The following is a 26,819-nucleotide window of genomic DNA, read 5'->3' on the forward strand; positions in this document are numbered from 1 at the left end:
TAGTGTTGATTAAGCATTGTTACTTTATTTCCGAATAAATAGGGGAAATGCATTATAAGGATGTTTAAATATTTGTGTGTTCTTGCATATTCAGCTGCAACTACTGGCGGTGACGCGATTACACTTAGTTTGCTCATGCTCATCAATCTAAAAGCTTTGATTTTGTTTGATTACTTTCTAAATAGAATTTCAAATCGTTCCAAGAACGGATATTTTTTATATCATTTTGTTTAAACATTTTATTCTAAATAGGTAAATACTTCGGTGTTGAAACGTCGAGTCGTTCGATATTTTGCTTCAAAATAAATCTATCAAAAAGTGCGAAAACTTCAGCTTCTCTAATATTCAAGGCCAATTTCCTTGCCGTGCAGAAATTGATCAGAACATTTGCTTGTTTTTTTTTTTTTTTCAAGGTGCGGTCAAAAAAGCATTTTAAATTGATGCGCAGCGACGATAAATACTTGCATAGCTATAATAGGAAGATAAATAACGGCATTCGTAGAAATCGCGGTTTCGATTGTTGGAGTTAAGCAGTTAAATGTAGGTTTTATTATTAATGCAAATGTCAAGAAATAAAACACACACAGTTTTTTAGTTCTGGAACAGGGTTCGCGTAAACTCCACGTAGTCCAGGGCGCCCGTGACGGGGTGTCCCGTCTTGGGGTCGTTGAACGGTTTCATCCGCTGGACGCAGTAGTCCGCCATGTCCTTGGTGAGGTTCTGCCGAAAAGGGAAGAGAAGGTGGTTAGAATTGTAAGTGCTTCGAGTGCGGGCAGGTTCTGTCTTACAGAGTAGAGTTCATCCTTGGTGACGTAGGGGCGGTCGGAGGCGGTGATGGCGCGGAACGCGTTCTCGATTTCCTCGTAGCTTTGGACGTTCTCCGTTTCCTTGGAAATCATGAAGGCGATGTACTCCTGCAGGGACACCTGGCCGTCGCGGTTCGGGTCGACCACGTTCAGGATCTCCTCGAACTCGGGGTCGGGCTGGCCCTCCTCCACCATGGGCAGATCGTAGCCGAGGGCGCGCAGGCAGGACTTGAACTCCTGGTGGTTGAGTTTGCCGCTCTTGTCCTTGTCAAAGTGCTTGAACATCATCGAGAACTCCTTGAGCGAGTCTTCCGAAACGCCGGACTGGTTGCGGGCCTGGATTTGCTGCTTGAGGTTGTGCTGCATGCGCATCGCCAGTTGATCCAGCTGGTCCCACTGTTGGGCAAGGCCCACCGTGGAGTGTTCCGTGTAGCGATTGTCCAGGATGAGATGCTCCTCGAGCGTTGCGCCGAGCTCTTCAATCTTCTTGAGGTCACCCCGGCGGGCGCGGATTTCGTTGGCCTTGTGGCAGAGGGCCTCGAACTGCTCCTCCAGCGTGCCGGAACCATCCATGAGGGAAGTTCTGCGAAAAATGGACACGATTAGACGCGTTGAGGCAACAACCAGCGATCAACACAGTTTGGTTAGCCCGAGTTTGCATTTGGCAGCCATTATGCGAGATTAAAGGGTTTTGCGGCGCGCTCTCAGCGAATAATTACAACGTTTAGTGCGGCTGCAGCTACAATCAAGTTCAAAAGACAACTCCCACAACTCGTTTACCCGTTGATGTCCCATCCCAGAATGGCATATCTTTACGTTTGACGACGATGATGAAGATGGTGAACCCCGAGGAGAAATACAAACGTAGTCACGTTAATTGCTGAAATTTAAAACGTTTCACACTAAACTAGCGTTCAATCTTACCTCGTCTCGGTCAACCACTGGTGGAACAGGTTCGCGTGCTTGGCAAACTCCTTGCGCAGCTTGTCGTTCTCCTCCTGGCGGTGCACCTCCTTGGCCAGTTCGGCGTCGCGCTCCTCGATGATCTTCTGCAGGTTGCGCCAGGTGTCCTCCAGCGCCTCCATCGTGAACCACGTGTACGGATTGGGTCCCACGTTGAAGCTCTTAATCTTGCGGTCCAGATCGGCCAGCGCCTGGAAGTCGTACTGGGCGCTCGACAGCGACGCCTGGAACTGGGCGTGAGCCGCACGCAGGGCGGTAATTTCCTCGATCGAGTTGCAGCGCACCGGGTCGGTGAGGTCCTCCTCGGCGTTCTCGAACCACGAGTTGAAAGCGGACGCCTTCTTGGCAAAGGTCAGGTAGAGGTCCTCGATCTGACGGAACTGCTCCTGCATGCCGAGCAGACGGTACTTGCGGGCCTCCGAATCGGCACGCAGCTTCTGCCAGCGGGTCAGCACGTCCTCGTGGCGCTTCAGGATGGCCGCCGACTGGGCGTGGCTGGCGCTAATCAGCTGATCCTTCAGGGCCGTAATGTTGTGGATTCCTTCCTGCTCAAACGCGGAGAGACCTGGAACAAAGACAAAATGAGTAACAGTTTACTCACCTAAGCTCATCAATCAAGACTCACCGGCATCGAATGTCTCCTGCTTGGTGAGCAGCGTCTGAACCGTGGACAGATCACGGCCGAACTCCTCCGACTTGACGTGGTTCTCCTTGTCGGCGATCCAGCTCTCGACGACGTCGGCCTTCCACATGAACTGCAGGTAGGCAAAGTTGTCGAGCAGGGCGTTCTTGCGGCGGGTGGCCAGCGCCTGCAGGTTCTCCAGCTTCTTGTCCAGCTGGGCGCACCGCTGCGAGATACTCTCGCCGTGGTGGTTGTTGTTCGTGATCAGCGTTTGGCCGTTGTCGCGGATGTCCGAGCAGCGGTCCCGGTGGGCGGCAAAGTCCGTCTCGAAGGCGTCGTGCTTCTTCAGCAGACCTTGGACGGCGGCCATCGAGTCGCCGTAGTCCTCAACCGACAGCAGCTGCTGCTTCTCGGTGATCCAGGCTTCCTCTTCCTCGACCTTGGCCAGGAACTGCTGGTAGATCAGGGATTCGTCCAACTTTTGACCTCGCGTTGCGGCAAGACCCTTCAGTTCAGCCCAGGCTTGGTTCAGGGCCTTCAGGCGCTGCTCAATCTCCGGAACGCCGAGGTTCGACACATCCATCAACTTCTCGCCGGCCTCCTGGACAGCCTGGATGGCCGGTTCGTGCGAAGCCAGTTCAGCCTCCAGCCGCTTGTGCTTCTTCTTCAAGTTCTGCACGCCGGTCAAGTCGCGACCATAGTCATCCGAACCGACCAGCAGTTTCTTCTCCTTGATCCACGACTCTTCATCGGCAATATCGCGGAAGAACTGGTGCAGCGTGTTGGCTTCGTTCAGACGAGCCTGACGATGGGCGGCCAAGTTGCAGATGCGTTCGTACCGCTCGTTGATCGACTGACGCTTCTCCTGAATCCCGGCGCTATCAAACTGGCCACTCTCGACCAGCGAATCCGCTTGCGCATTCATGTCCTTGATGCGATCTTCGTGCGCGTGAATGTCAGCCTCCACCAGCTGGTGCTTCTTCATCAGATTCTGCACCGAAGCCAGATCCTTGCCGGCATCTTCCGACGTCAGCAGACTCTCAACTTCACCCAGCCAAAAGTCCAGATCCTTAACCGCAGCAATGTACGTACGCTGCTTGTTGGCCTCCTTCAGCTTCAGCGACTTCTCCGTCGTCTTCTGAGTCAGATATTCCCACTGGTCGGCGATTTGAGTCAGTCGCTTCTGCACAGCGTCCTCAGATCCACTGCACTGGTTCTTGTCAATCAAGTTGCTTCCCATAGCCAGCACGCTCTGGATCCTATCGGCATTCGCAGCGAGTTCCGCCTCGAACGCCTGGTGCTTCTGGTGCTTGGATTGAATGTTGGCCGGATCCTTGTAGCTCTCCTCCGTCGCCAGCTGCAACTTCTCCGCGATCCAGTTCTCAATCTCATCGGCATCGCGCGAGAACTGCTGCAGCGTCTGCTCATCGCCCAGCCGCGATCGCTTCTCGATCAGATCTTCCTTCAGGTGACGCCAGCGGTCCAACACCTCCGAACGCTTGTCATCGATCAGTTTTCCGGCGTAGTGCTCCTGCGCAATCAACTGATCCGCCAACACCTGCAGCGCTCCGATCTTCTCCTCGTGTCCGTTGATCGCCTTGTCAAAGTCCTCGTGCTTCTTGATCAACGCCTCCACGTTATCTCCCTTCGAGTCAACCTCCTCGGCGTTCAGGAACGCCTCGCGGGCGCTCATCCAGTTTTCGGCCTGCTCGCAATCGCGCAGGTACAGCTGCAGGTCCAGGTTCTGGTCCAGCTGCAGCCGACGGGCCGTCCATGCCTGCTCGAGCTCCTCCCGCGATTTGGACAGATTCTCGATCTTCTCCTGGATTTCAGGTGACGCGTAGTGGTTCGCCTGCAGCAGCTCGGCGCCAAACTGCTCGAACGCGGCAAACGTTCCGGCGCGGGCATCGACCTCGGTGCGGTGTTCCTATATTTGAGTTGATCGTGGTCACACACGAAGCGAAACGGAAACGAAGATTAGTGGGGGCGCGTTGAAGAACTGCGACTTCTCTAGAAAGTACACCTCTAAGCTCTATGATTGCAACGAAGATTTGCCTCTTCATTAAAAAGCGATTCGACGGTGTCTTGAACTCATAGCGCATAGACAAACAGACGAAAATCATTGAACATTTTTATCAAAAATCCATCACCAGAGCCATCTAGTTGTGAATACGCACAACGCAGAAAATGTATTCAAGCAACTGTCAAACGCGTGTCAACGCGCTGAGTTGTATTTAAACGTGGTGATTATTGCATTCGATCGTAATTTCTCGACTCACGATCGAAATTTCTCAATCGTAATTTGTCGATGGTAAGTCGTAATTTCTCGATCAAATTGGGTCCTAAAATTAAGCCTAAATTTGTGATATTATTGTTCACAACGATGAAGCTTATTTTTCTGAGCACAATGACACTTTGGACGGCCGCAAAGAATTTAAAATGGATTTTGAATTCAATTTAAAAAAAAAACTTCACGGCCCTTCTTGACAGAAAAGTTCCTACTTGACAGCTCGTTCCAAGGGCACCATAGTTGATCCATCGAAAAATTGTTGTCTTGTCAATATTTTTTTTGCATTCAAATGAAATTCAGAAATGGTTTTTAATCGTGTTTTTTCCCGTTGTACATAAAAATTTACATAGGGCTTTAGTACCCAATTACGACCGACGATCAAGAAAATCTTGTTATGGGTTCGAAGCTCGTTTTCAAAACTTTTAAAAATACATAATTTTCAGAAATTTCAAAATTAAAAAAAAAATAAAAAATTCATAATTTTTAAAGATTTGAAAAATTTCAAAAATTATTAATTATTATTATTATTATTACTATTATTATTATTAATTATTTATTATTATTAATTATTTATTATTATTAATTATTTTTTCGATTTTGTTTAGAAAATCATTTACTTTTGGAATTTCAAAGAAAAGTAGGAAACTGAAAATAAGTTTAAAACTTTAAAATGGTGTTTGGCAGCAATGTTATTTTGGGATTAATTTTTATAACAATTATTTTTCAATTAATAATTGTATTTTCAATTCTAAAAACAAATTTTGTGATGCAATTTGTTCGAAATTCGATAAATTATATTTGTAACAGTTTAAAAATCATTCTATCTTCTTTCAAAAGACCGGAGTTTAAAAAAGAACCGCGGTTCTTTTTTTTTGTGAGCCATGGTTCGTTCGCTCTTTTTAGTGAACCGGCTCTTTGAGCGGCTCGCTCTTTTTTTGCCCACCTCTAGATCGTAATTTCTCGATCTACCATCGACAAATTACGACCGACGATAGAGAATATCTCGATATGGGTTCGAAGCTCGTTTTCAAAACTATTAAAAATTCATGATTTTAAAAAAATTAAATTTTTAAAAAATTTAAGAAAATTATAGATTAAATTTTCAAAAAGTCCTATCTGCATAGGAAACCCATTTCAAAAGATGTTAAAATATTTAAAAATTTCAGTTTTTTATTACAAAGAATTTAAACATTTCAAAAAAATTCAAACATTTAATTTTTTTTAACATTATAAAAAATTAAAAAAAAAACATTTAGCAGAAGAAACAGACAACAAAAAATAAAGATAGGTAGCTGTAACATAACCATAAAAGGGGTAGAGAGTGGAATTATTGGTCCTATAACCATTTTAACCAATTTTCATATTTATTTTTAAGTTTAATATTTATTTTTTCTGTATTTTTAAAATTAAATATTGTTGTTAATTTGTTCTTAACTATTTAAAGTTACTTACTTTTTCTTTAAAATTTTTAAATAAAAAAAATCAAGTTTTTTTCAATTTCTAAGAGTTTAAAAAAAAAGTATTTTTCTGAGGTTTTTTTTACTCCATTCCTAAAAAAATAATTCGTATTTTTTCAAAATAAAAATAAATTGTTTTTTTTTTATTTTCAGAATTTAATTTTTTTTGAAAATTCTTTAAGATTTAAAAAAAATGAAATTTTTAAAATTTTAGATTTTTTGAAACTTTAGATATATTTTTATCTTTGTTAAATTTTTGAAATTTAAAAGAAATTAATTTATATTTTCTAAATTTTGTTATTTTTTCACATTAAAAATATTGAACTCAGATTTTTTAAAAAATCTGTTTAAATAATAAATAATCCAAAGAATTGGTATTAGAAATAACGATCATAATTTCTCGATCCACGATCGTGACTTCTCAACAGTAAAATTACGATAATTTGTCGATGGTAAGTCGTCATCTTACTATCGAAAAATCTCGATCTCAGAAATTACGATCGAATGCAATAATCACTACGAAAACCGTTGTGGTGAGTTTTTTATTTTTCAAATTGACCGTTAAATTGCAGATTGATGGATTTAAAAAAATACGGCTGTTTGACTTGCGTCAGGAGATCACGACAGCGACGAGACAGTAAAAAACAAAACACATAACTGAATGGTGGGTTGGTTTTTTGGTTGGTGTGGTGAAAACATGATTTCTCAACGGGTTTCATGGACGACAAACGAAAACAACAAGAACAACACCACGCACACGTTTGAACACAATGAAGCGTGTAGTAAGCGAATGAACAAATCATATGATTTTATTAGAGAGAGAAAAGGTAAGAAGAAGCGATTTGGCGAAGATTATTTGGATGGAAGGGTTTGTGATGTTAACCCAAAATATTTGAGGATGATTTTTTGAGTGTAATTTTTTGGATGTGTTTTTTTTGTGTGTATTGCCTTGTAAGTGAACGAGTAAAGTTTCGCCGTAGCCCTGGTTTGCCTTTGGTTAAGTCACTAAAACGCGCTAGGTTTGATTAAATTTAGCCAGCCAATTAAGTTTAAGATTTCTAACAAAAAATAAACGTAACAAAATGTAATTTTGCAACGGAAGAGTATCGTTCGACGAGGTGCCAATCAATTGAACAAGTTACGAAAAGTGAACCACAAAACATAAAACGAATCGGATTAGAACAAAAACAGCGTATTTTTTTGCCTTTCTTGCTCGAAAGTTAATTACAACCAAGAGTTAAAACAACAGATTAGATTGTGGGTAGTACAATAGATATAAATAGAGAAAGAGAGAGCGTTTTTTTTATTGGTTGTGAGCTTAATCTTTACTCGGTCGTATACCTGCGGGATACCGTAACGAAAATCAATTTCAGCACGATGATTCTGAAGGAAGATTGAAATTTAGAATTTAGAGTTGATGTTGGCTCCGAATAATTGGTTTTGTCTTATAGTAGAAGGGAGGGGGGTGTGTGTGTGTGATACTGAACGGAAACAGAACAGAAACTCATGGAGAACACACACACTTGAGTAACAATGGGAACATTGACAAAGTAAGAAAAACTTCAAGAAGACGTATCACAAATGGAAGATTGTGGAACATTTCCACGAAGCAACGAAACAACTCACCTGATGTCTCTCGATCAGCGCTTCCGCACCGGTAACATCGTTTGCGAGCTCCTCCGACGTGACCAGTCCCATCATCGAGCTGATCCACGCCATCAGGTCGCGGTAATCGCTCAGGAAACGCTGAAGATCGTACGAGTCGAGCAGCTTCTCCTTGCGCTGCTGCGCCTTTCCGACGACCTGTTGCCACTCCTCGTTGATCTCCTTCTGCTTGGCGTACGTCTGTTCGGCCGTGTCCGGGTGGGACTGCATCAGCCGGTTGGCGGTTTCGTCCAGCTGACGGATCTTGTCGCGCAGGGCGGCCAAGTCACGCTCCAGCCCTTCGTGCTTGCGTTGAAGCGTCTGCACGCCACGCAGGTCCTTGCCGAGGTCGTCGTTCGTCAGAGCGTTGTCCTTCTCGGCGATCCAGTCCTTGGTTTCGTCAACGTCACGGTGGAACCGCTGAACCTCGTGCGCCGATCCGAGCTGGCTGGCACGCTCCTGGGTAATGTTCTGCAGCGTGGCCCACTCCTCGTTCAGAGTTTGGATTTGGGTCTTGATCTTCAGCGCAGCTTCGGTTTGACCGAGCGATGTCAGCTGCACGGCGATCTCGTTTAACTTGGCCAGACGAACCTCGTTGGCCTTCAGATCATCGTTAAAGTCGTCAAACTTCTTCTGCATCACTTCGACCTCCTCCAAGTCTTCACCGACATCCTTGATCTGGGCGTGGCTCTCCTTGTCCTTGATCCAAGCGGACAGATCGGCGGCCTCACGCACCAGAACGTACGCCTTGACGGTTTCGTTCAGCTTGTTCTGACGTTCGCGAGCCAGCGCCAGCAAGTTATCGTACTGGCTGTTGATCTGCGACTGACGCTTCGCAATCGAGTGTCCATCGACGAGATTTTGCTGGCTGGCACTTAGACCAGGGTCAATCTTCTTGATGTAAGCCGCCGGGACGAATCCTTGGCGATCGTTCACCTCAACCTTCCACCAGTCCTTGTTGTTCGAGTTCAACAAAGTCAGCACGTCACCCTTCTTCATGGAAACCTCACGCGGTGACTTTTCCGTGTAGTCGTACAGCGCCATCACGCACTCCTTACCGGTAATGTCCACGACCGGAGTCTCCTGCTGACGGCAGTTCTTGGCTTGCTCCTGCAGCGCTTGAATGGTATTTCCGAACGCTTCCAAATCGGACACCAGAGCTTCGTGCTTCTTCAGCAGAGCCTCCGACGAGTCTTCGTCCTTGCCGTAGTCCTGGTTGGACACGAGCGGTTCCTTCTCGCGCATCCACGATTCCGCCTCGTTGGCATCGGCAAAGTATTGGTGCGCCTGCAGAGAGTCCTCCAGATCTTGCTTACGCTGGGTAGACTTCTCCTTCAGCGAGTTCCACTGGTCCTTGAGTGTGTCCAACCGCTGCTTGATGTCCTCCGTGGCGAAGGACTGTTCCGCAAGCATCTGCTCTCCGTTGGAAATCACTCCCATCGCACGGTTCTCGTGATTGTTGATCTCAGCCAGGACGGCCTGATGCTTCTTGATCAAGTTCTGCACACCAATCAGGTCGCGACCACGGTTGGTCGAAGCCGCCACCGGTTCCTTCTCGCGAATCCAAGCTGCCTCATCCTCCAGATCCCGGAACAGTTGTTGAACCTGCAGTGAGTCCAGCATACGCTGCTTGCGCTCCGCCATCGGCGTGGCCAACGCTCCGTAACGTTTGGACAGAGCGCTCTCCTTGTTGCGGATGTTATCCGCATCAAAGTGGCCACTCTCGACGAACTTGTTCGCGGCGACCTTGATTCCCTCGATACGATCCTGATGGGCCATCACGTCAGCCTCCAGCAGAGCGTGCTTCTTCTGCAGGTTCTGCACGCTCGTCAAATCCTTGCCGTAATCTTCCGACATCAGCTGGCCCTCAACTTCGCTCAGCCAAAGCTCAATGTCCTCGACGGTACGGTTGAACTGCTGCTGCTGGGAAGCTTCCTGCAGCTTGCAGCCCTTCTTGTCGGAAGCTTGGACCAGCGATTCCCACAGCGTCACGATTTCCTGCATGCGCGAGTTGATCTGATCGGCTGCGTAATGGTTCTTCTCGATCAGGTTCTGCCCGTTGGTGGTGATGTCTTCGATGCGACTCTTGTTCGCGGTCAGCTCATGCTCAAAGTTGGTGTGCTTCTGCACCTTTCCGTTCAAGTTGGTCGGATCCAGATAGCTGTCGTCCGTGGCGAACTTGAGCTTCTCGCTGATCCAGCCCTTGGTCTCGTCGCAGTCACGTTCAAACTGCTGCAGACCGCTCGAGTCTTCCAACAGCTGGCGACGGATCGAGGATTTCTCCATCAAAGCCGAACGGCGAGCCAACAGCATCGAACGACGCTGGGCCACATCATCGGCGGCGTAGTGCTGGCCATCGATGAGCTTAGTGGCGAACACGTCCAACGCCTTGATCTTCTCCTCCTGCGCGGCCAGACTCTTCTCAAAGTCTTCGTGCTTCTTGATGAGTGCCTCAACCGAATCCAGAGAATCGCCCAGATCTTCGTTGGCGAGGAACGCCTCCTGCTTGGCCATCCAGGTGTCGGCCTGCTCGGTATCGCGGTAGAACAGCTGCAGATCCATGCACTGCTCGTACAGAATGCGACGATCCTCCCACAGCGACAGCAGCGAACTCTTGTCACTCTCGAGGGCGGCCAGCTTTTCCTGAACTTCAGCAGCGGCGTAATGCTCACGCTCCAGCAGTTGACGACCGGCTTCGGTGGTCACCTTGAAGCTGTCTCCACGGGCGTCAATTTCGCCCTTGTGCTCCTGGTGGCGCTCCAGCAGGGCTTCGGCTCCGGCAACGTCCTTTGCGAGTTCGTCCGCCGAAATGATGGCCTTCATTCCGTTGATCCAGGACACCAGATCGCGGAAGTCAGCCAGGAAACGGTGCAGGAAGTACGATTCGTCCAACTTTTGCTTGCGCTCCTTGGCCTTGGCCGTCAGGGACTGCCAGTAGGCAGCGATTTCCGCCTGCTTCTCACGGATCTGATCGCTGTGGTCAGCGTGGATGCTGCACAAACGACCGGCTTCCGCTCCCAGCGTGGCGACCTTGTCTTCCAGCGCGGCCAAATCACGCTCGACGCCCTCGTGCTTGCGCTGCAGAGCCTGCACGCTGGCCAAGTCACGACCGTAATCGTCCGACGACAGAACGACGTCCTTTTCGGCGATCCACGCAACGGTTTCGTCCGCATCACGGTTGAAACGTTGGATCTCGTGCGCTCCAAACAGCTTCTCCTGGCGCAAAATGGCCAGCTGCTTCAGACGCTGCCAGGCTTCGTTCAGCTCCTCCTTCTTGCGCGTAATGGTGTCGCGTTCCGGATGTCCGTTGGACAGCAGCTTGTCAGCGAGCTCGTTGACCTCCGTCACACGGTACTCCTGCGAGGCCATGTCCTTCTGGAACTCGTCAAACTTGCGCTGCAACACCTCGACATGCTCGAGATCTTGGCCAAACTCGTCAGCCGTAACGAACGCCTCCTTGTCCTTGATCCAGAACATGACCTCCTCGCAGTGGCGCAAGAACTGCACCAACACCAGAGCCTGCTGCAGCTTCATGCCCTTTTCGGCCAGCCGCGACAGCAGCATCTCCCACAGGCGGTGCAACTCGTCCAGCCGACGCTGGATTGTCTCCGACGCAAAGTGCTGCTGGTTAATCATCTCCTGGCCGGTGTTGTCCAGCACGACGATCGCATTGCTGTGGGCCGAAACTTCCGCCTCGAACGCCTGATGCTTCTGGATCTTGGCCTGCAGATTGGTCGGATCGCGGTAGCTCTCCTCCGACGCGGCCTGCAGCTTCTCGTGGATCCAGCTCTCCAGCTCGTCCGAGTCGCGCTTAAAGTACTGGAAGCGACGCGAGTCCTCCAGCTTCTCGCGCTTGTGGCGCGTCTCCACCTTGAACTCATTGTACCGGCTGAGCACCTGCTCACGGCGCTCCTGGATGTCCTCGGCACTCTCGAGGATCTTTACCTCCTTGGGGGTAAACTGCTCCATGATTTCTCGTCTTCTTGCCCTCTCGACAGTTAATCAAACCTGAAAAAAATGAAACACGATGTTACGTTTGGTGATCTCATCGTCCAATTAGCAGCAGCAACCTTACCTTGTGCTGTGTGTGTACTTTTGTTATCTTTCGTCGTGGTTGTGTGCTATCAGCAAACTCCGCCTTTATCACGTGTGGTGTCGTTTTTCGAATTCTTTCGCTACAAAGTAACGCAACTTGCCTGTAATGAAATTCAATGTGGTCAGAAATGAAAATGGCAAATCACCCCAAAAGTGCGCTTTCTACTTTTCACCAATTTGTCGTCGTCGCCGTTGCTTCAGTGAGAGGAAAAATCGATAACGCGCAAAAACGAGGAGAGAGTTTTCGGACTAACAAAAACTGAACCTGCTTTAAATCTATATCAAACTTTATTGACAAGTACGGTATATATCATTCAATAATTTAATGCTTCTTTGCCCTAATCCGGCCTCATTCTCGTTATTCTGCACAAATCTATATTCGGTCACATTCTCCCTAATTTTAAGTAATCTTGTTTGTTTTCACTAGGATTTATACACTTAATTCTCACTTTATTTTCCTCATATTACGATTCGACTTGTTCCGTGTGTGTGTGTGTGTTTGTTGTCTCCCTTTAACCATTCTACGTAAATTTAACGTTAGTAATCGGTTACGCACCCTAGTCAACTTCCGTCTACCCTCTACAAACGAGATTCACCTCCTCCTCCAATTGTTTTGTGGGGGTGGGTGTTTTAGTGTCACAACTACCGAGTTTTGCGGCTAAGGATAATTCATCAGTTTAGGTTGCAAGTTTCTTTTTTTTTTCTCATATATATTTTGCATGAATGTGAAATTTTCTGCTTTTATGTTTATAGGTCGTGTTTGCTCTAAAATCAGATTTTTTTTTCCATTTTTGACTCTGCCGTTTGCACTTTTTAAACGAGTTCTACGAATACTACCGAATTGCTACAACTTGTTGACTGATAATTATTAAGGAGCTATTAGACTATGGCAAACAAACAAACCCTCACTTTTTTGCTTGACAATTTGTCAAACTCGCAAACGAAACCTTACATTTGCAGGCTGACGTTTCTGCAAACAAAGCAGGAAAACTGCCAAACTGTCAAAAAGTTTGTTTGCGAGTTTAGTTTGTTTGCTGCCATTGTCTAATAGCTTCTTTAGTTGATGAAAGTTTAAGGTAATGTTTGAGGTCATTTGGCAACAAATTATCTTAAAATAATGTTGGGCGTGTTTGTCACCAAGATAAACGTTAAAATTATTATGTAGAAACTTTTAAAAATAAAGCATTAATAAAAACTTTTCAAAGTCCAATATCAGGATTATGCTATACAGTCCTGATTCAATAATTTACTCACAAGAGTTTTATTTTGGATTTTCTTATTCCTAAAAAAATCTGATTCGGGACCATCCATAAACCACGTGGACACTTTTTTGGGAATCTGTTATCCCCCCCCCCCCCTTCGTGGACAATTGTCCATATAAAAAAAATCTTTTTTTATGGCTCGTGGACAATCGCCATACCCCCCCCCCCCCTAAAATGTCCACGTGGTTTATGGATGGTCCCTTCGAAGACTCTAATTTAGTCAAATACACATGGTTCTACCAAAAAATGTTCTCAATAGTCCATTGCCGCCATATGAGCCGCAACTATTTGTTTCAAGATTTGTTTTTGGTGATTTGAATATTTAAAAAAAATGAAAAATGTTGACAACTTAAAAAAAACTTTATAGCTTTAATATTTTAAAATTAGTGAAAATTCATTCGGACTATTTTTTCAATTTACTTTTTTTGTATGTGAATACAGTACTTGCGCAGTAAATGGGCTCCCTCTCAACTGGGAGCTCAATAAATTAGCAAAAGAAGACAATCGTCGAACAACAATAAACAAACCGTAGTGATCGAGGGGTCAGTGGATGCAAAAAAAAAAAAACAATAATACAAAAAAATATTTTTTTTTGTGTTTGTATCGCATTTTGAGACAGAATTGAAGGAATATTTCTGGAGTTTTTTTAGATTCTATAAGCTATTGTGTTTCATATATTTATAGAACCCTTTAAAAATACAGCTCTAGATTTCTCAAAAAAAATTGTTTGAATGTCAGAATTCTACAATTATGAATTTCTAGAATTTATAAACCTAAATTTTCTTTTAAATTTTCAAATTTAAAATAGAATTTAAACAAGCGATAGTTTAGATTTTTGAAATACAGTCCAGACTCGATTATCCGAAGGCTTTGGCAAAATTTCTCGCTGTCTAATTTTTTAATGTTGAGCTTTAGTGTGACCCTTCAACTACTCTAAAGTGATTTAAAAATTTTAAATCGAAGACGGCCAAAATAACGAGGTTGAAATATTGAAAAAAATGCTTTTTTATTGAATCAACCAGTCAAATTTGTCTAAAATGGTGTTACAGAACTCAAATTTGATGTTTAAAAAAAGTTTTTTGTTGTTCGTGATTCGATTATCCGAAGTCTCATACAAACCTTCGGATAATCGAACTTCGGATAATCGAGTCTGGACTGTATGGAGTTATTGATTTTTTAAATTTATGATTTTTTATTTTAAATGTACTAAACCTTTACTTTAAAATTATGAAAATTAAAAAGAAAAGGTTTGGAGTTTTAGAAATGTAAAATTTTTAAATTTAAGATTTTTCCGAAAATTTTCAAATTAGAGATTTTTTAAACTTTGGAAATTTAGAATTCTAGCATGTTGACGTTCTAAACCTGTATTTTATTTATTTTATAGTTTTAAATATTTATGAATTTCTTTAAATTCTAGAACAAAATTTTAAAACTCCTTTTTATGTGGTTTTCAAATTTTAGAATTAAATTTTTATTTTTAAATTTTTTTTTTTAATTTTGGGAATTTTGCAAGTTTATTTTTGTTATTTAGAGGTTGAGAATCGTAATACTCTATAAATAATTGTTTTAAAGAATTATCGAATTAAAAAAATATATTTAGAACTCTTAAAAAAACAAAAGTATTTTTATAAATTTTGAACTTTTAGAATTTCAGACTTTAAAATTTATGGTATTCAAAAATTCAAATCTTTTAAAACTTTAAAATTTTTGGGAATTTTGTGAGTTTAAAATTTTAGAAATTTACAATTTTTGGCAAGTTGATGGTTTAGATTCTCAGAATGTTAAAATTCGAGATTTATAAAATTTTAAAAACATTGAATTTCAAAAATCTAGAGCATTTTTTGAATAGGTTCTATGAACACATGAAAGACAATAGTTTAAAGGACTTTATAAAAAAGGACAAATGTTGAATGAAGGAGCCATTACATTACCGCAAACAAAAAAAAAACTCGCACTTTTTCGCGTTTGAAAGTTTGCCAAACTCGCAAACAAGGCAAAATGTATGCAGGCTGACGTTGGTACAAACAAATAAAGCAGTCAAACTGGCAAACTGTCAAAAAGTGCGAGTTTGTTTGTTTGCCGTAGTGTAATAGCTCCTTGAGACATTTTTGATTTTTATCAGATGGGGAAGTATATACAGTAGTTGTTCGGTAACTGGACGTTGTTTAACTGGGCTGCTTTTTAACTGGGCGTTCGATAACTGGGCCGTAGCCCAGTTAAAAAGCAGACAAACGTCAAAAAACCAAAACAAACCAAAATGACCGAGGGGTTAATGGCTGCAAAAATCATATTCAATAAATAAAAAAACTTTTTTTTACTTTTGTTTAATTTCAAGTTACAATTCAAGAAATATGAAAAGTAAGCATTGTAAATAAATTTGAGTAACTTTTATTTTTATATTTCATCTGGAAAATATTATGCATCGGTGGTCCCCTCTTTATTTTTGGTTCAGCCCAGTTAACGAGCAACATTCGGTGACTGGGCTACGTTCTCAGCCCAGTTACCGAACAACTACGTAAAATCGGGTTCGGATTGCCCTCACCGTTTCAAGCCTTGGAACGCCCAATTTCGAGTAAATCAATAATTTGATTTTTTTTTTAAGTTTTGAAAAAAGAAAATAATTTTACAGATAATTAACAGTTTTGGATTTTCTGTTGAACTGACAAAAGATTTTATTTTTATTTTGATAAAATTTGCCATGTTGACGCAGAATTACCTTCTGAATATGACTAACTTAGATTTTACCAAATGACCTCAAACGAAGGACGAAGCACCCTAAATAAAAGGAAACACGACTGTTTGATGACTCTGACGCAAGAACGCAACTATCGATATTTACAAAATTTAAAGCATTCACTTATGTACAATTCAAATTCGGTAATCCACACAAAACTGAGCCTTTCTCCTCGACAAACCCGCAACGAATCACAAAACTTTTCCTCCAATTCATCTAAAAAAAAGACACAACATAAAATCACCGCCCTCCTCTCATAAGACGTCCCAGCTTAAGTCGAGTTCTTCCGCTCGGGGCACCGCGTCTGCACGATCCGTCCCCGCCGCGGGACAAAGTTTCCGTCGTCGTCCTCCTCCTCGAAGCTGCTGCCGGCGGACGATTTGTTGCTCGGCTCGTCGTCCGCCGCGGCCACCGTCACTTCCCCCGCTCCTCCTCCTGCGGTGTTGGCCGTGTGCAGCACAATGCCCGGATGTTCGTCGGACTGGGCGTGAATTTCGTGGATTTCGCCGGGGGTGAGGTTCGCGAGGGCCGCCAGCAGGTCGTGGTTGACGAGGGGTTCGTTCTCTTCGGCGGGTTCCCAGCCGGCCGGGGGGGACGCCGGCGGCGAGATGAGGAACTGTTTGGTGAGGGCGGGCGGTTTGAGGTTCGTGTTCGAGACCGGGGTGACGGGTTGGGCCAGGTAGCACGTGATGACGGACTTGCCAAAGGGGTACTGGTGGAGTTGGATGCGCGCGTTGGCGGCGGCCAGGGCCGAGTCGTAGTTGACGCGCAACCGGCGGAAGCTCTTGAGCCACTGGAAGGTGGCCTTGTCGGAGATGGTGCGGAACAGGTCCTCCATGCGGGATTTGAGCTCCTCGCTGGTGAACACCTCCGAGTGGATTTGGGTGACGATGATCGAGGTGGGCAGATCTTCGAGCAGGTCGTTCTCGTCGCCGGCGCCGCCGCCCAGATTGTGGTCCTCGTTGTCCGAGTCGGCGTACGCGGACGGCAGGGCCGGGTGTTCGTTCGACAGGCCGTCGCTAGCGTTTATGAACAGGTTTTCATCTTCGGGCGTGCTCGCATCGAGGGGCTGCTGCTGATGGGTGGCCATTTCACGGCGGGACACTTTCTCTGTTATAGCGGTGGGTGGGTGAGTGTGTTTGAATGGGGGGTTTGTTTGTTTTTTTTTTTTTTGCGATTGGCCACGGTTCAAGGGTTCGTGTGTGTTAGGTTCACAGAGATAGAGAGAGAGAGAGAAGAGAGAAAGAGAGAGAGAGAGAAAGGATCCAGTCAGATTTACAAACTAATCACGGTCTGCAATACATTGGTGGAGGTTGTGGTGGTGATTGGGGGTTGGTGGAGGGTGAGGGCACTATTGTTCAGGAAAGTTGGTGTACAGGCGTGTAACACTACAAATCAACACAGAACCAGCGCTAGCCCTTCTAAACTATGCACGTAACTCGATACGTTTTGCTGACAATCCAGTTAGTGCACTCAAACAATCACTCTAAACGGCGAGATTTCAACAACTTCAACAAGGTTGTGCTTTCAACGCCGATGATACCGACGCGAGTGGAAAAAAATCAATAATTTTCAAACCCAGCAGCAGCAGCGGAGCAGAATCTTCACAAATGGCCCTCCACCAGAGGTTACAAGTTGGTCCAATTATACAATTTTCCAGCTGAATTCTCTCTCTATCTCTCTTTTCTCTCCACTTCTGCGACCTTTCAATGTGTAACGTTCTTTTTCGCGGCGAACCTTCACGGGGGTGGGTGTCGTTGTTACAATCGTCATCATCGCCATCGTCTGTGCTTGTTAGTGGTCCCATTTACCTATAGTTGAGCATATTCTGGAACGAATCCAAAAGCCGTTAAGTCGAGGTCACCCCCCGAAAAAAAAGAACATCTCGCGATGACGTTATCATCTTCAATTGACAATGAAGCGGCAGGAAACAAGCTCGAAATTCTACTCTCAGTGTTCAGCTTGGATGCTGCTGCTGCGGTTCGTGATGACATAATCACGACGCCCCGGCTGTGGTGGTGTTGTCGTTGTTGACCATTTACTTGTTCGCGTCGAGTTGAGTGGGGTGAGTCACAGAAAAAAGGCAGCATTCAGAACGATGCTTCAATCGAAATATTCGTTGATTCGAAAAAAAAACAGGGAGGGGTCAACTGGGCAGGTTCGCGCTTACGCAACCTTCGAATTCGACTAGTGTGAACTGTGGACGAACGATATCTTATCAGGTCTGGTATCCAATTCGGCGATAATTCAAACTCATTTTTCCCCGGTGTAACTCTTTCACTTCCATGGTGGAGAAGTAGACCTCGTAATCGCATCAAACTCATCGCTACCCCTCAAGGTTTATTATTCAGAGTGTCGCACCACGAAAGTAAATAGACGGCTGAGCACAACAGTCCAACGTACGCTGAACATATCAGGTTGCGGTGGACACAAGATACCTTCGTCATACAGTCATCCCACATATTCGGAACACCCACAAATTCGGAACACTTTTATGATAATTTGTCAATAGCATGCCAAATGCATCTTTTCTGGCGACCCTTCTATTTTAAGGACCTTTATTTGGACATTCTTTTGCTATTTCACTAGTAAAAGTAGTTCTTTTTGAACAAAAAACTGCACTTCGAGACTATTTTATTGAGAGCAGCAAAACACTGCCTCTAAATTGCTTGTTCCATAATTGTGGGATGTTATTGTGCCTCCCACAATTGTGAAACACCTGAATTTAACTGATATTTTCACAAAAAAAGTTATCATACCATGGAGAAAACATCACTAAGCTTGAGTTTCATTGGTTTCAGTGCGCGAAATCATTATTTTGTAAAAAAATGTTTACTCCTGGAGAGATCCAAACTTTGTTTACATTCGTAAGAAAAAAGTGTTCCGAATTTGTGGATTTCAAGGGTCAAAGTAATTCTTCAAAAACTTCATATAAAAGTTAAAATTTGCAGATGTTCGATACAGCATTCGAAAGATCGCAAGAAAAGCTTTCAAATGAAGGTAAAAGCGAATCATTAAGTTCAATTATCGATTTGCTATGATTTTTTGAACATTGGCCGATCTGGAAACCGTTCCGAATATGTGGGATGACTGTACGTCTACGTAAAATATGTGAAGTTATTTGTTCCGTTAGCGAGCTGAATACCGAGGTGAGGAACTCACTGTAACGACTTTTATATCTTGTCGGCTCAGTTGCGAATGTGAAAATATTTTGCTTTTTCAGAATCAACATTTCTTACTGTCTACAGGGTTGTTACGGAAAAGTCGAAAAAAAAAATCCGCGCCAGATCCGCGCCGACCCCTAAACACAATCCACGCGAAATCCGCACCATATAAAAAAATCGCTACAAACATAGAAGAGAGTAACATAATGAATAAAATTTTAAACGAAAAAAAAGACTGATACAGAAAGCATTTGGATTAGTACCGTTGATCAGTTGTGGATTCATATCCCATCTGCACCAAGTGGAACCTTTTTTGCCATTTCTGAAACAATATTGGCATTTTTTGTAACACTTTAAATATCGTTGCTTAAAAGACTCAGGGTGACCACTCAAATTCCATTTTCAAATTCCCGACTTTTTCCCGACTTTTTTCCAGACTTTTCCAGAATGCTCAAATAATAGACATTTCTTATCTAAAGAATGATTTCAAACAAAAAACTTTCTATAAGAAAAGTCAATATTAACCACCGAAAAAAAATCTCAATGAATTAAAAAAAATCCAAATATAGGCATTTTTTTTTTGAAAACACAGAAACTAAACAACAAAATTTCAATTCAACTTCAAAAATGTAATTTCATTATTATGATTCAGAGTAGAAACACAAACAATTAGTATTTGAAAAAATAATCGAAAGTTCAACAATACTTATAACTTCCATGGTATTTTTTAAATTGGCAAACGTATCCAGGTTTTTAAGCGAAGATGGCGTTCGAATGTTGAACGTCCGAAATGTCAAAATCGCGCAGTAGCACCAACATTACAAAAAATGCGGCTGTCATGCCATGGCACACTTTTTTTCGTAATGTTGGTACCACTGCGTGATTTTGACATTTTGGGCGTTCACCATTCGAACGCCATTTTCGCTTAAAAAGCTGGATAGTTTTTGATATTTTTTTTAAACTTCATCATCATTTTAAATCAAAGAATGATTAAAACGTAATTGCTGTTATTATTCTTTCTAAGTATTTAGAAAAATGTCAAGGAATTCATTCGCAATTCGCAATTCGCAATTTTCAGTGTAAGAACGGGCCTTGACCGATCTTATGCACCAGGTTCCCGACGAACACGCACTGCCCTTACACCTACATCTCACCCTTGCTCTGAGTCAGTACGAGCAGCACGCTAGAACACGCTTTGAGTGTTCGTGCCAGGCATGCACACCTTCTTTTCCGGTTACGCATTTTAACTCGGCCGGGGGTGGTACATTACGTAGGGTTTGATGTAAGTATAAGCGCCTAACCATTTAAAGTGTGCCGAACAACTTTCATTAAAGCAAAAACTGTTATATTTTTAGTTTGAATTCAAAAACTAGTTGTTATTTTACTGTGTTTTGTTTTCTCCTGAAATCTTTCCTAGTGTTGAGTCGTGTTTTTATGTTGCTATTTTTTTTTGTCGCGGTGTTTTGTTACAATTTTTGGTCCTAAGCATTTTATAAAAGTTTTTCAAAAGTACAATAGTAATATTTGTGTTAATTCTTTGATCACTCCAAAAATTGAGTAAGGGCTCGAACCTCATTTGTTTGAAGAAAAGGGTGAAGATTGAAAACAATGGACAGTGAAACAAATATACTATTTGAAGAATCAATAGTAAAAGAAAGATAGTAATTAATGAAGTAGATAAAGAAATTTACAATAATAAATAAATAGAAGTAACAAACAAGCTTAGATTGTATTGAGGGCAATTTATAGGGCAGATGAAAAATTATTCAAATAGATAAATAAAGAAAAGGCACATGATAAACAAAATTGACATCGCTGCCAAATTAAGGGAAAGCAGAAAGTATGTTACAGCAGCATCAATTGGTAAAATAGAGTGAAAAAGCGTTGAGAAATAAGAGAATCAAATGAGTAAAATCGAATTCAAATGGAGGATAGTAAACAGAAGCCGCGTTAGAAAATCAGTGAAACAAAATAAACAGAAGATAGGTGGTAGCTGAGAATGAAGAGAAGAGAAACCCCGCTGTGTGATGTTTCAGGTACATCCACAGCAGTTGACTCAACATACTGCGAATCAAAACAATACCGTCTACAATCACAAATTACTTCCCTTTCCCACATTGTCGCGCCCCTTTCTTTTAGCCGTCTCGATTCTGACCCGCGGTGGTCAAAGGTTTACGAGCCGTTTCCACAGGCCACCAGCTAGGTCATCATGAAAACCAAGCCAACGTGGAGGTAAGAAAATAGGACACTTGCAAGGAACCAGAGCTATACTGTCTTGATCAAGTATGATCTAACAGGACTACGGACGTAGTCAGTGACGCTCCTTCCAGGATGTTCCTCGCCTGAGCGTCAACTGAAGAGGTATCATCAGCATCATTCGCACTTGGCCTGCAGAAAAATGTCAAGGAATTCATAAAAGAAAATGTTTTTGTCAAGTTCCAATATTCACAAAGATTTTAAAGGTCTTAAACAGCTTTTCCATACTCAAATATATTGAAATAGTGAAAATAACCTTAAATTTAAAGTAAGTTACTAAAGCAGAAATGAGTGAATTCAATTTGAAAATTGTACAAAATATTACAAAATTTAGTCAAGAGTTAAAAAAGCTCAGAATTCCCGACTTTTTGACATAAAATCATAAATCTCCGACTTTTTCCCGATTTTTGGCGAATTTTGACGAATTCCCGACTTTTTCCCGACTTTCCCGATTTCCCGACTTGAGTGGCCACCCTGTTATTATATGACCCATTCCGAAATTCGGTTGTATAAAATCACACAGTGCACAAAACTTATAACATTGTTCAGCAAAGTTGTAATTTATGAGTTTCTCTACCTAGGAAAAAATGTTTGAGTGGTTGTTAATGGCCTTTTTGACGACCTAGAACATCCTGAAAACCTGAAATTTGGAAACTTCAGAAAATGTTGATGATAATTCAGGCTTACAGCGATTTTTCAAGGCAAATGAAGTTTAGTTATTACCAGTCACATCCCCACGACCATTTGGGACCACTTTGATCCCTTTGGATCTCTTTTGGGATGATCTAGGTCCTCCAAAGTGTCCTGGAATACAGATCTTGGTGTCTACCGCCGTAACAACACGATTCTACCAAGTTTCCGATTATGGTTCATATTCAGTGATGTCCCTGGAACCTTTTGGCAACACTATGAGCTATGTGGATCACTTTTGGGATGGTCTGGGTCCTCCAAAGTGTCCAGGCAAGTGTCCAGGAATCAATAATTTTTAGAAGAGAATTTTCTTCATAAACAACTTCTTAGAAATTGATGTTTTGTACTCAACGAAAAAGATTGAATTTATTGAACTCCTAATAATATTTTCCTTAGTAATTTGAAAGAAATTCTATCGTTCTCAATTATTTTGTTTATCAAAATTGCTATCCGCGCGAAATCCGCGCCTGAACAAAATTAGCTAGGATCCGCACCGTCCGTAACATCCCTGCATCTACAACCCAGTCCCGCCTCTAGGTGGGCTTCGATCTAAACATTTGCCAAAAATCAGTTTTCAACCAATTTTTAAGGGGTTAACTTTGGCTGTGTTTTTATAAACTCACATTCCATTCGGCTCTGCACTAAATATTTCTGAAAAAATCATTGTTCCTTTCGAATAGCGAATGCGCAGAAATTTTGTTGGTCAGGGAGTAAATTGGTGCAAAATTTCCTAATTGAAGGACGCACTTGGTACCGTCTTCAGGGGTGACATTGGGTCTGGAAGTGAGTTAGGGTCATACCAATTTCGGCATTTTTGTAACACCCAATCTCACCCCAAGACCCAATGTATAGCCCCATATAAAAATTAAAGAGGCCAGCCCTACTGTGTTCTGTTTACCGCCAAGAGGATTCTGAGAACGGATCACATTTCTTAGAATTTACAGAGGGAAGGAAGGATGCGTGGAATATTAGACTAGAATTCAGATTATTTTTCTCTAAAAGTCTTGCTAATCCCATCCAATTTGTCAATTTTCACTATCAATAATTTGATCAAGGGACAGTTCACGTCAAGTAAGAGAGAGGATAGACTACTTGTTTACAAACGCAGATTCTCCCTATTGAATTGTTACTCCGGATTTATTTGACGTCAAAAAATCCAGATTTTTTTTGGAATAGTTTCCTGTTGTCTCGGAATCTGCAAAACAGTGTCTGCTAACAAAATTCCTATGCGCCTTTTTGAAATGTTGTTCCATAGCATAAATCTATTGATTTTTTTTTTGCGGAAATGGTTGAAAACTGCATTTGTGGGCATTAATTCATACAAAAACAGCTGTTTTCGTCAGAATAATACGTTGCCAAAATCATTGCCCATTTTTTGTTCACATTTCTGGAGCAACATTTGAAAACGGCGCATAAGCATTTTGACAGCTGGAACTATTTTGATGAAATCCTAAACAGGTAACTTTTTCACAGAATTCGATGTGTTAAACGATAGCTGGCCTTCCCAGCTACCTAGGTCTAAATTTTGGTGTTTGGTTTGCTGCTCATAACTTTTGATAGGGTTGACAGATCTTTAAAGTTTTAGGCTCATTTGAAAAAAACTTTCAACTATCTAACTAAGGCGGGTTATCAGATCTTCGATATTTTAGGCTCATATGAAGGGTATTTCAATTATCTAACGATGGGTCGCATGATGGACCCGGATAACAACTTGATTCAATAAAGACTTATGGGACCCCAAGACGGATCGAATGGTCAAAATCCATAAAGCCAATTCGGAGATAATCGAGTGACAATTTTGTACCCACATACCTACACACATCCACAAACACATTTGCTCAGAACTTGATTCTGAGTCGGTATGTATACGTGAAGGTGAGTCTTTTTTTTTTTAGAAGTTCCAATAAAACAAATTTCCAGTTTTTGCTTTTTGGGTGAAACCGCCTTGAGTCAGGGCTATTAAAAAACTCCCAAAAATCTGTAAATTTGGTTTATTCAACTTAAAAAAAAAAAAAACTCAAAATATTTTTAGTGATTTTGTAGCCTTTCGTCTGTAAGCTTAAAAAGGCAAAAATACATGTTATTCCAAAAAGAACATAAAGCCCAATTTTTAAGTATTGTCCTCTAGCGCAACTCAGCACAACTCTATCTTCACTCCAATTAGAAAGTCCAAAACCTCCACCGTGCATTCCATGCACACATTCAACTCATTGCCTTCATTCCAATCCGACGAAAAAATCATTCACCACTTCACTTGACTCATTGGACTCTTCTTTTTCCTCCTTCCATTCGTTACATTTCTCCAACCTTTATTTACTGTTACTCTTCGTTATTCCCCTCTCGACTAAACTGCTCATATCTTCTCTCTCTTTCTCTCTCGTGGACCTTTAAAGTCATGTGTGTTGTTTGCGGTCTCTTTCGCTCTCCCACAACTCCCTTCCCGAGCGCGATGCGGCATCATCACAAAAATGGAACTAAAAATAGACGACACAAACCGTAATTGATGACGTAATCGTGTGCTGACAGAATGCAGATGCGCCCCAATTAAAAGTGAGGATCGATTCCAACTGGAATAATCTCAATTTTCAAAGCAACATTTTGCGCAATTTCGTGACTTTTCCTCGGGCGGACGAAATTTGCCAGCACTCTCTCCTTCTTTCCTCTGCCGACTCGGGGGTGCCGATGAAGGTGATATTATCGATTTTTCTCACCAAATTGAAAAAGCACTTTTTCACCCATAATTAAGGAATTTTCAGCAGCAGCAGCGTGCATTTGGCAACGACGACGACGACGACGGTATCATCGGCGGAAAAGCATTTAAGCCCACTTTCGTTTCGATTGCGTGGAATCCGGTCGGAAGTGACCCAGAAAAAAAGGTTGGGTGTGTCACCAGCGGAAGAAAATTTTCTTCCACCTAAATTCCATCTTTTCGGGCACTGAACTAGCGAACTCGGGACAAGTGGCACATTGAGCGGGCTACTTACGGCTTGGGGATCACTTTTTCGCTGTTTTTGAACAGTTTTTCACTAGTTTTTCCGGGGTAATTTCACTTTTTCACACGGAGCACGAACTTTTCTCCACGAAGGCTGTCGACAAACTGTAATGGCTGCCGGGAGTAGTGCTGCCACCATGCGGATTGTGACATCTGTAGCAAGCCTTCTTAAACATCTGTACCGTCCCTCGCAGAAATCAAGATTTGCAAAGTGAGATGTGAGACGTCAAAGTAGTTCGATTCTTCAACTCCTTTTTACAAAATTGGGTACTAAAGCCCTAAGTAAATTTTTATGTACAACGGTAAAAATCACGATTAAAAACCATTTTTGATCACTTTTTTTTTTCATTTTAATGCATTTTTTTTTTGACTGGACAACATTTTTTCGATGGATCAACTATGGTCCCCTTGGAACGAGCTGTCAAGTAGGAGCTTTTCTGTCAAGAAGGACCGCGAGGTTAATTTTTCAAAATTGATTTAAAAATCTATTTTACACTCTTTTTGGTCGTACAAAGAGTCATTGTACTCAGAAAAATAAGCTTTATCGCTGTAAACAATAATATCAGCAATCTAAGCTTCATTTTAGGACCCAATTAGGGGTTTCCATGTTTTACTGATTCGGCCTTGGATTTGGCCGAGGTATTTTAAACACGAATTCAAGTTTAGATTAAAAACTCAATTTAAGGACCAAATTGGTTCGAGCTGACCACAAAAGTCCTGGGAAGTCGCTAATTTAGATGGTTTGATTTTTTTTGGGTCCTAAAATTAAGCTTAATCATTAAAAATTCCAGAATTGGGTACTAAAGCCCCATGTCCATTTTTATGTACAACGGTACTGCCCATAATTGAAAATTCGGCTATTATGCCAAATCAAGTATTCCGAGAAAAACGCGTTTTAGTGTTTGTCACCAAATCTTCGTCAAGGCAATTTCCCATAAGAGTGGCATATTAGCCGTTTAGTTTTTCGCATCGGCAGCCAAATCTAAACACTATTTTAGTAAAATTCAAGTTTCAGAAGATGCGTTGGAACATCCTCTTTCACCTGGTGCTAATATCTCGTTTTTGCCAAAAGTGGATATTAGCCGTTTTTTCAATGGAGAGCAGGGTAGAAAACACGATTAAAAACATTTTTCATTTTAATGCAAAAAAAAAAATGACACACGCAGAAAAATCTGATTGTGAGCTTGGCAAAATGTTGGGTACAGCTGCTAAACACGATTGTCGTCTCAAAGCCAGCAAACATGTTTGCCAAATTCAACCTAACATGTTTGTGGTTTCAACAAACATGTTTGTCATCGCTACGGCCTGACATGTTTGTAAATACAATAAACATTTGGGATGATTTAACAAACGTGATTGTTGATTCAAAGATCATTTTTATGAAAATAAAAAAAACCGGGGTAGGCTCTTCTTCTTTTCCTTCGTTTTTTTATATAAGCAAAAGCTAGGTTCTTTTCATAACATTTATTTCCACATTTTCTACTCATATAAATGCAACACGCTATGGAGAGTTCCGGCTACACTTATTTGACAATCATTTTCGCTGAACACCAAATAGAAACTTCAGCTGCTGGAGACATGGAGAAAGTTATCTGAAAATGAAACATCTGAAGAATCAAACTCCTCAAGATAATAAAACAACATAGCTTTTACCTGATTATACTTGCTCAAAAATCGAACGAACAATGACTGGAAAAGGAAAATATAAGGTTTTATTTATAAACAAACTGATAACTAATTACCCAGATACTCCCCTCTTCAATACAAATCTCCAGAATTCCACTTTTTCCATTTCGGCCATCTTGATGTTGAGGTTGAATTAAAAGCACACACTGTTAATTTTC

The 26,819-nt window shown here is 42.4% G+C and overlaps 2 protein-coding genes across 3 annotated transcripts; both read right to left on the reverse strand.

Annotated features, from left to right (window-relative positions):
* On the reverse strand, window positions 1-25,090 carry LOC6048150 (spectrin alpha chain). 2 transcript variants are annotated; one of them, XM_038263750.1, is made up of 9 exons: window positions 24,968-25,090; window positions 11,858-11,978; window positions 7,765-11,790; window positions 7,480-7,521; window positions 2,395-4,318; window positions 1,731-2,334; window positions 1,587-1,616; window positions 789-1,389; window positions 1-720 (listed from the first exon to the last, which is right to left on the reverse strand). In XM_038263750.1, the coding sequence occupies exons 3-9, from the start codon at window positions 11,749-11,751 to the stop codon at window positions 592-594; spliced, it is 7,317 nt and encodes a 2,438-aa protein (XP_038119678.1). In that variant the 5' UTR covers window positions 11,752-11,790; window positions 11,858-11,978; window positions 24,968-25,090; the 3' UTR covers window positions 1-591. The 2 variants fall into 2 exon arrangements, with proteins under 2 accessions (XP_038119678.1, XP_038119677.1); XM_038263749.1 differs by lacking the exons at window positions 1,587-1,616; window positions 7,480-7,521.
* Window positions 15,787-25,093, reverse strand: LOC6048148 (protein sarah). Its single transcript, XM_038263751.1, has 2 exons — window positions 24,968-25,093; window positions 15,787-16,983 (listed from the first exon to the last, which is right to left on the reverse strand). The coding sequence occupies exon 2, from the start codon at window positions 16,961-16,963 to the stop codon at window positions 16,145-16,147; it is 819 nt and encodes a 272-aa protein (XP_038119679.1). The 5' UTR covers window positions 16,964-16,983; window positions 24,968-25,093; the 3' UTR covers window positions 15,787-16,144.
* Between the last annotated feature and the right edge of the window lie 1,726 nt (window positions 25,094-26,819).

This window comes from Culex quinquefasciatus, chromosome 3 (genome assembly GCF_015732765.1).
Source record: "Culex quinquefasciatus strain JHB chromosome 3, VPISU_Cqui_1.0_pri_paternal, whole genome shotgun sequence".
NCBI classification, from domain to species: domain Eukaryota; kingdom Metazoa; phylum Arthropoda; class Insecta; order Diptera; family Culicidae; genus Culex; species Culex quinquefasciatus.

Coding starts and splice junctions, on each gene's coding strand:
- LOC6048150 (XM_038263750.1), bottom strand. CDS start 11,751: ATGGAGCAGTTTACCCCCAAGGAGGTAAAGATCCTCGAGAGTGCCGAG. Junction 4,319..7,479: donor TTCGTTACGGTATCCCGCAG/GTATACGACCGA, acceptor ACTCAAATATAG/GAACACCGCACCGAGGTCGA. Junction 721..788: donor CCAAGGATGAACTCTACTCT/GTAAGACAGAAC, acceptor CCTTTTCGGCAG/AACCTCACCAAGGACATGGC.
- LOC6048148 (XM_038263751.1), bottom strand. CDS start 16,963: ATGGCCACCCATCAGCAGCAGCCCCTCGATGCGAGCACGCCCGAAGAT.